At 34.6% G+C, this 10356-nt stretch overlaps 1 protein-coding gene across 2 annotated transcripts in view; it reads right to left on the bottom strand.

Annotated features, from left to right (window-relative positions):
- CASC4 (cancer susceptibility 4) overlaps positions 1 to 10356 on the bottom strand; it is an 83656-nt gene that overhangs the window by 41124 nt on the left and 32176 nt on the right. For both annotated transcript variants that reach the window (XM_006920422.3, XM_006920423.3), the window contains exon 7: positions 10305 to 10356. This exon is cut by the window's right edge and continues 18 nt beyond it. In XM_006920422.3, coding sequence (XP_006920484.1) covers positions 10305 to 10356 — 52 coding nt within the window. The remainder of the gene's footprint in view (positions 1 to 10304) is intronic.

Here is a 10356-nt window from a genome sequence, read left to right on the forward strand (position 1 = left end):
TGAGTAATTGAATTAATTTAATGTCAATGTCCCTGATATCACTTATATGTGGGATATAAATCTAAGAGCAACAAAGAACAGGACAGAGACACAGGGACATGGACAATGGACTAGTGATTATCAGAGGGTAGGGGGTGGGGGAGGAAGGAAGAGGTAGACAGGGTAAAGGGGGGTCAAATATCAGGGGTTTGGGGGAGAGTGAAGTGGGTAAAGGGGATCTAATATATGGTAGCTGAAGGAAACTGGACTTTGAGTGGTAAATACACAATAGAATATACAGATGTCAAATTATAATGTACACCTGAAAATTATAAAATTGTATTAACCAATGTTACTCCAATAAAGTTAATTTTTAAAAATTAAAAAAAGTATAGCACCTACAATTATGTACAGTACATAATACTTGCTAATAATAATGAATAACTATGTTACTAAATTATGTATTTACTATACTATACTTTTTATTATTACTTTAGAGCTTACTATACTTATAAAAAAAATGTTTGCTGTAAAACAGTATGCTGTGTTATGCCAACAGTGGCCTCATACATCTCATATTTACTGCTCTTGATTGCATCATTTTCTGATGTGCTTGACTTAACCTTGTGTTGTCTGGTACAGTAACATGCTATACACATTTTTAGCCTAGGAGCAATAGGTGATATCACATAGAGTGTAAGTACACTCTATGATGGTCGCACAATGATGAAATTGCCTAACAACACGTTTCGCAGAACGAATCCCTGTCGATAAGCTGTTTTTGACTGTACCCAACTCCAGTCCACTTTAGCCATTCTGTCCCACCTCAGAGGGGTGAAAATATCTGAGAAATATTGGTAATGTTCACAGTCCACAAGTTCAAGCTCACTGAAAGACTGAGACCTAATCATAGGACTACAGAATGTCTTCCCTCCCCATCACATTAATAAAGGCCTATTTACAGCAATTCCTTTTACCTAGTACATCATGTCCAACTACCTAGAAAAAATTATGGTCAGAAGCACAGCGACGTGAGGGGTCCCCTTGTTCTCTCCCCTTGAGACTAGAACAAGTTAAACAGCTATAATCCAATGGAAGATTCCCAGGCTAACACACAGACATTTGTGAGAGATCTGGCATCAAAGCCTCTGAAGATGGGCCAATCAGGCAAGCAAAGAAAGAGGAAAGGGAGAGAGCACAGTTGGGTGCTGTGGACACAGCCCAGAGCTCCCTGTGGGACTCAAGGATAGGGGAGGAATCAGGTTGCAGTATGCACTCTCTACAGCCTCAAGCATTCCTCTGAGTGGATCAGCATATATGACAGAACCCAGTGATCAGGGCAGAGACTGAATACAGAGGTATGATAGCTGTATTCTAGCAGCCACCATTGCCAGGCAGAAAACGAAGTCTCAGGGCGTGGCCGCCTCCTGCCCCATTCCCAGAGCTAGCAGCGGGCCCCAGGGGAAACAGCAGCAAGTGTCGTGCTACAAGCAGGGTATCTGCAATCCTGAGAACTGAGGAGACAGCTTCTACGTGGCAGATTCATACCGAGTCTGGTCCTAGTGACAGGGGTGGAGATACAGAGGCGAGGCAGCTGATGCCTGGCAGTTGCCATTACTGGGAGGAAAACAGAGCCACAGGCACACAGGTGGCCCCTTTTAACCCAACCTACCCTCACCCATGAAGGCAGAGCCTGGTGGAGGCATCTGGAACACTTCAGGCAGCACAACACTGCATCTGGCTGCTTGGGCAGCACCAGGACTTCAGGGGCTCAGAACCCTGTTGCCCACCATTCCACCATAGCAGTGAAGCCCTGAGACTGATATGGCCTGGTGCAGAGAAATCACCCACCTCCCCAGGGAATGAAAGGCATTTTTTGCCACCCAGCAGAGATTTGGGAGGCCTTGGCAATGCAGGAAGCTTTTGCGCCACCTACTGGAAAACAAAAGGAAAACTCTTCTTATCAAACTAAAGAATCATCCTTAATAACAATAAAATGTTTTAACCCTTTTCCCATTTAGAAAAATAAGTGTAGCTCACTGCAAGCTTTAATTTAACATCATACATAGAAATGCTACATTTTCTAGGATTTGACATTTTCAGCAATCGAGAATTACTATATTTTGTAAATGGAAATACCACAACTGAAGACAGAATGCTATAAATAGAATTATGTCATTTGTTTCCAAAGACTATCAATATATTTCTAGAGCAATGTGAAAATAATAATAAAAGCAGGATATTTCGTGGCAGACTTTGGTGGTAAAGTTAGGACTGTAATCCATGAGTTATCTTAAGGTATACACTGCAGCTGCAAGCACCGCCAGCAAGTATTCTCAGGGCAAACAGGAAATAGGTTAAAAAGCAGAGTGCATGCCCACAAATGCCTAGGTAAAGAAACAATCCATTAAATACCATGAACAACCAAGGTAACAATGCAGCTCAGAAAAAAAAATGAAAAGTCTCCAGAAATAGATATAGAAATGTGATTAAAATGACAGAGATTTCAAGATTACAGTTCTAAGAAAACTTAACAAGATGCAAGAAAACTCAAGCAGTTGAAGGAACTCTGAAATAAAATCAATGAACAAAAGGAATACTTTACCAAAAAGAATAAAACTTTAAAAAAGAACCAAATAAAAATTCTGGAGCTGAAGAACTCAAGGAAAGAGATGAAGAGTGAAATAGCGAGCTTAGGAAATAGAGCTGACCAGATGGAAGGAAGAATTAGTGATATCGAAGACAGAAATCTGGAAATGACACAGATGTAAGAAGAGAGACTTGAGAGTAAAAAAAAAAAAAACTGAAGAACTCTACGAAAACTATCTGACTCCATCAGAAAGAGAAATATAAGAATAATGGGTATATACCAGAAAAAGAGAGGGAGAACAAAGAGCCTATCCAAACAAATAGTTGATGAGAACTTCCCAAATTTATGGAAAGAACTGGAACCTCGAATCCAAGAAGCAAACAGAACACTTAATTATCTCAATCCAAAAAGGCTTCTCCAAGGTACATTATATTAAAACTGTCAAAAATTAGTGACAAAGGAAGAATCCTCAAGGCAGCCAGGGAAAAGAAGACAGTACCTACAAAGGAAAACCCATTGATTACCATTGGATTTTTCAGCAGAAACTCCACAAGCTAGGAGGGAGTGGAATCAAATATTTGAATTATTGAAAGAGAGAAATTACCAGCCAAGAATAATATATAAATACGAAGGAGAAATAAAGACCTTTTCAGACATATGAAAGCTGAGGAAATTTTCTACCACAAGGCCTGCATTACAGAAACTACTGAAGAGTTATTCTACCTGAAACAAATAGACAAAAAGATACATAATTATGAGTAAGATGACTAACAGAGAGAAACAAGAAATTGCAATCCTTATTCAGATAGGATATTATATACTTAAATATTATATAATAGTTAAAGAGGATAAAAATATTTAAAAAGAGAAGAAGGCAATAGTTACTACAACTAAGAAAAAAAAAACTCACAGCATAAATAGGGATAATCTGAGACAATAAAAACAAAAAAGAGGCAGGAGTAAAGGTCTGAATTTCTAAAGAGGAATGGAGATAAGACTTATGCAGAAGAAACTTTCTTTTACATAAACTTAATGATAACCACACACAAAAAAATCCAGAATCGAGACACATAACATAAAAAGAGAGGAAAAAATCATAGAATATCACCAAACTAAATAACAAACAGAAACACAAGGGCAAAGAAGCAATGTGACTACTGAACTACCAGAAAACAAAAGATAAAATAGATATCAATAATCACCTAAATGTAAATGGACCGAATTCACCAATAAAAATGCACAGAGTAGCAGATTGAATCAAAAAACAAAACCTAACCATATGTTGCCTTCAAGAGACACATATCAGCTGAAAGGACAAATACAGACTCCAAGTGAAAGGGTGGAAAACAATACTCAAAGCAAATGGCATCCAGAGAAAAGTGAGTGTAGCTGCACTTGTATATGACAAAATAAACTTTAGCATAAAATGGTAACAAGAGACAAAGAAGGACACTTCAAGATGACATAATACTTATCAATATATATATGTCCCAACCAGGGACCACCAAAATATATAAAGCAACTACTAACAGAATAAAAGGAGAAACTGAGAAAACCACAATTATAGTAGGGAATCTAAAATACCCCATTGACAGAAATGGAAGATCATCCAAACGGAAAATCAATACAGAAATATCAGCCTTAAATGACACATTAGAACAATTGGGCATATTGACATTTACTGAGCCTTTCAATCCAAAACATCAGATCACACATTCTTCTCAAGTATACATGAACTCTCAAAAACAGACCCTATGTTGGGACACAAAACTAGCCTCAACAAATTTAAGAAAACTGAAATCATACCAAGCATATTCTCTGACCATAATGCTTTGAAATTGGAGATCAACTATAAAAAGCAGGAAAAATCACAAATATGTGGAGATTAAACAACATGCTACTAAAGAACATCTAGGTCAAACAAGAAATACAAGGAAATATCAAAAGCTACATAGAAATAAATGAGAATGAAAATATCAACATATAAAAACTTTTGGGATATAGAAAAAACAGTATAAGAAAGTTTATATCATTACAGGCCTATCTCAAGAAACAAGAAAAATCCCAAGTAAACAACCTAACATTATTATCTTAAAGAACTAAAAAAGAAAAATAAATGAAGCCCAAAGTCAGCAGAAGGAAGAAAATAATAAAAATTAGGGCAGAATTAAAGGAAATTGAGAAAAGGGCAATAGAAAAAATTAATGCAACTAAGAGCTGGTTCTTTGAAAAGATTAACAAAATTGACGAACCCCTGGGTAGACTCACTAAGGAGAAAAGAAAAAAGACCAAACAAAATCAGAAACGAAAGTGGAGAAGTTATGACAGATACCACAGAAATACAAAGGATCATGAAATAATACTATGAAAGATTATATACCCCAAATTCAATAACCCAGACAAAATGGACAAGTTCTTAGAAATATACAACCTTCCTAGACTGAATCACGAAGAACCAGAAAATCTAAATAGACCAATCAACAGTAAGGAAATTGAAACAATCATCACAAACCATTCAAAAAGTAAAAGCCAAGACTAGATGGCTTTACTAGTGAATTCTATCAAACATTCAAAGATGATTTAATACCTGTCCTTCTCAAACACTTAAAAAAATTTGAAGAAGAGTTAATACTTCCTAACTAATACCAAAACCTGGTAAGAATAACACAAAAAAGGAAAACTACAGACCAATATCTCTAATGAATACAGATACAAAAATCCTAAACAAAATACTAGCAAATGGAATGCAACAATACATTGAAAAGATTACACACCACGATCAAGTGGGGTTCATTCCAGGGGCACAAAGATGGTTCAATATACACAAATCAATCAACATGATATACTACATAAACAAAATAAAGGATACAAATCATATGCTTACATCAATAGATGCAGAAAGAGCATTAGACAAAATACAGCCTCCATTTATGATTAAAATACTTAATAAAATGGGTATAGAAGAAAAGTACCTCAACATAATAAAGGCCATATGTGATAAACTCTCAGCTAATTTATAGTTAATGGTGAAAAACTGAAAGCTTTCCCTCAGATCAGAAACAAGACAAGGATGCCTATTCTCACCACTCTTATTCGATATAGTATTGGAATTCTTAGCTAGAGCAATCAGGCAAGAGAAAGAAATAAAAAGCATCCAAATTGAGAATGAATAAATCCAATTTCATTTTTTGCAGATGACATGATTCTTTGTATGGAAAATTCTAAAGACTCCACCAAAAAACCATTAGAGACAATAAACAAATAGAGTAAAGTTAAAGGATACAAAATCAATGTACAAAAATCCATCATGATCCTATACACTAATAATGAAATTTCAGAAAAAGAAATGAAAAAAAAAATTCCTTTTGCAATTGCAACAAAAAAGAATAAAATATCTAGTAATAAACTTAACAAAGTATGCGAAGGACCTATACAATGAAAACTACGAGACATTATTAAAAGAAACTAAAGAAGACACAAAGAAATGAATATTCTGTGTTCATGGGTTGGAAGAATCAACATAGTTAAAATGGCCATATTACCCAAAACAGTGTACAGATTTAATGCAATCCCCATCAAAATCCAAATGACATTTTTTAAAAAGAAATAGAACAAAAAATCATCGGATTTGTATGGAATCACAAAAGACCCCAAATAACCAAAAGCAATCCTAAGAAAAAAGAACAGGACCGGAAATATCATACTGCCTGACTTCAAATCAAAACAGCATGGTATTGGCAGAAAAACATATACACAGACCAATGGAACAGAATTGAGAGTCCAGAAATAAACCCACATATACATGGGCAAATAATTTTCAACAAAGGAGTGAAAAACATACAATGGAGAAAAGAAAGCCTCTTCAAGAAAGGGTGCTGAGAAAATTAGAAAGCTATATACAAAAGAATGAAACTAGACTGCCATCTGTCACTATTCACAAAAATTAACTCAAAATGGATCAAAGACCTAAATATAAGACATGAAACAATAAATTGCATAGAAGAAAACATGGGTACTAAACTCATGGACCTTAGATTTACAGAGGATCTTATGAATTTGACCTAAAAGCAAGGGAAATAAAAGCAAAAATAAACGAATGAGACTATATCAAACTAAAAAGCTTCTGCACAGCAAAAGATATCATCAGCAAAACAAAGTAGCAACCAGCTAAATGGGAGAAAATATTTGCAAACAACACCTCCGACAAGGGGCATATATCCAAAATATATAGAGAACTCAGACAACTCAACAACAAAACAACAAGCAATCCAATTAAAAAGTGGGCAGAAGACCTGAACAAACGCTTCTCCCAAGAAGACGTATAAATGGCAAATAGACATGAAACCACAATGAGATACCACCTCACACGTGTTAGAGTGGGTTTTATCATCAAGACAAGTAATAACAAGTGTTGGAGAGGTTGTAAAGAAAAGAACCCTCATGCACTGCTGGTAGAAATGTAAACTGGTACAACTACTATGAAAAACAGTATGGAGGTCCCTCAAAAAAATTAAGAATAGAATTATCATGTGACCCAGCAACCCATCTTCTAGGTATTGACCCCAAAATTTTGAAAACATTTATCTGTAAATATATATATGCACCCAAATGTTCACTGCAGCATTATTCATGGTGACCAAGATATGGAAACAACCAAAGTGCCCTTCAATAGATGATTAGATAAAGAAGATGTGGTACATATACACAATGGAATATTTCACTGTCATAAGAAAAGATGAAATATTGCCATTTGTGACAACATGGTTGGATCTTGAGGTAATCATGCTATGCAAAATAAGTCAGACAGAAAAAGTTGAGAAGCATATATGTGGGATATAAAACTGAAAGCAACAAACGAACAAGACAAAAAAAAACTTATAGACACAGACAACAGTTTAGTGGTTTACCAGAGGGAAAGGGAAGAGGGGACAGGTAGATAAGGGTAAAGGAGGTCAAATATATGGTGATGAAAAGAAATTTAACTTTGAGTGGTGAACATACAATGCAATATCCATACGATATATTATTGAAATGTACATTTGAAACCTATATAATTTTATTAACCAATGTCACTCCCAAAAATTTAATAAAATAAAGAAAAAGAAAGAAAAAATTATAAGTCACACTAAAAGGCAAAAAGCGTAATTTGAAGAAAAAGAGCAAGCATCAAAACCAAAAACATTGCAGAGATATTAGAATTATCAGACTGGGAATTTAAAATAACTATGATTAATATGCTAAGGACTCTAATGAATAGAGTAGACCGTATGTAAAAACAGATGGATAACATTAGTAGAGAAATGGGAATCCTAGAAAAAATAAAAAAGAAATGCTAGAGATTAAAAACACTGTAACAGAAATGAAGACTGTCTTTGATGGGCTCATTAATAGACTGGACACTGCTAAGGAAAGAAGCTCTGAACTAGGGGATATATCAACTGAATCCTCAGAAATAAAAAAGAAAAGAGAATAAAGACTGGAATAAAACTAGAACAAGGTATTTAGGACAACTATAAAAGATGTAACATATGTGTAATGGGAATACCAAAAGAAGAGAAAAGAACAGAAGAACTATTTGAAATGATAATGATTGAGAATTTCCCTGAATTAATGTCAGATGCCAAACCACAGATCCAGCAAGCTCAAAGAACACCAAGCAGGATAAATGCCAAAAACAACAAAATCCCTCCAAAAAACTTACGTTGTAGCATATAATTTCCAAATTACAGATAATCAAATATGAATGCCTCTAATATGCCATGTCACTGTAGACAGTGTCTGCATATACAGATGTTTTTGGCATTAATGCTAAATTTATGCAGAATATATACATTTTTGGTGTTTTTCCCAGTTCTAAATTACAGTGCTACAACCATTGTAGGAGTTAATATGGCAAATTCATATTGTAAAAATCAGACTTGAATTTGTTGGCATCTAATCAAAAGTAGCATTATTCATCCATTTTTATTCTAATGAACTGGTTGTACACTTTTTTTTAGCAAGTAGAAGCAAGATAGGATTTTTGCTCTGCTGAAGTCATTCATGTATGAAAGACATTTGAAAACCACTGTCTGATAAGGACAGTATATCTAAAAATGGTCAAGATAAAATCTCAAAGACCTCTTGCATTCTCATTTCATTTTACCCCAACTCTGGAATTTCCTGGTGGTTAAGGTAATAAATAATGAGAGTAGACCAATGAAAAAAATAAACCAAGATATTATACATTTAGGGTAGTAATAATACAATTTTAACTTGAAAACTATGGTGAAATGGACAACAGTTTAAAAATTATATGTTTAAATGTAAACATATTTTTGTAGACATATGACATGAAAAATAAATGCATGGAAGCGGGTAAACAACCTTTGATCATATATCTGAATAAAGTGCTTCTATACACTAGAAACCTGCAGTTTATCCATGGCAAAACTTGGGCTGTAGCTTAAAAAGTAAACAAGGGCAATGTAAAAAAGATGAATCAACCTAAAACTAAGTAAGACTAATAGAGTAAGTGTTGCAAAAATTGAGACCAATACATGGTCTTTGCTCTCAACATTTCTTTAATTAACATCTAGCTAGTGGTTCTAGCATAGATCAAAATCACATGGAGAGCTTGTTAAGAAACACACTGCTGGGCTGCATCCCAAGAAATTCTCCTTCAGAAGGTCTGGAATGGGACCTAAGAATTTGCATTTCTAACAAGTTCCTGGGTAGTGCTAATACTGCTGGTCCAAGGACCATACATTAAGAATCACTGGATAACCTCATTGCAAACAATTCATCCTCATTCTAACTCCATATTTATAAACATATGGTATTGTTCTTGTCCTTACCTTTATTTTAGGGGAATATACTGTGACTGAAACCCAAAAGAATAAAGACATGAAAGAATTTGAGAAGATAAAATTACAAATGAAAGGGCTAATATTTTATTCATTTGGACCTCAGACACTCAGCAATTTCACCCATATATGATAAGCTGTAACCACAGAAGTAATCACTGAAATAAAAAAAGAATAAAAACAGCCAAGAAGAACCACAGACATGCGGTTACTTCCAATTTTCCACCATAATAAATTGGAGTCGGCAGGGAGGGATACCTATGATAGCCAAGAAATATAGAAATGGCAAGAAAAACAGAGATATGAAAAAAAAAAAACCTGAATGGGATTAGGACAGCAAGAGTGATACAGACTTCAAATGGAAATGGAAAAGAAATAAACACATAAACAAAGAAAGATACATTGAGCAGAAGTGACCGTAAAAGAAAGAAAAATAATGAATAAACTATTTAAAGTGTGGGTTAATTGACTGAAAGGACAAGCCAAATCAGAAGCCTATATAAGGATATTACTATGCTGTATTAAAGCACATCAACGGCAGCAATCTGGGAACATTTAGTCTGAAAGAATTGGGCCATATATACTTTTAATAAACATAAATGGCTCTAACATAGCATACCTGTCATGAACAATAACTTTGAGTAATCAAGAAAAGGTTCAAATATAGCTGACTCTTATCAAAGCAAAAACAAGTACTTTAAAACTTCCGGCAAAATTTTTCATAAAGTTATATCCAAAAAGTCCTGGTAATTAATGGGTAGTTAATTAACTGGAAATATCAATCATACAGGTATTTTTGACTTTTCTCAAGTGTTACTGAGAAAGAGAATAGGGTCACGTGAAAAACAATCTGATTGCTTTAGATAAATACTCTAAAAACTTTTACTTACTAGTGGGAAGATCATCAACTTTTGCAAGGTCATTCTCTTCTATTCCAGGCAT

This window comes from Pteropus alecto, unplaced genomic scaffold (assembly GCF_000325575.1).
Source record: "Pteropus alecto unplaced genomic scaffold, ASM32557v1 scaffold86, whole genome shotgun sequence".
Classification (NCBI taxonomy): Eukaryota; Metazoa; Chordata; class Mammalia; order Chiroptera; family Pteropodidae; genus Pteropus; species Pteropus alecto.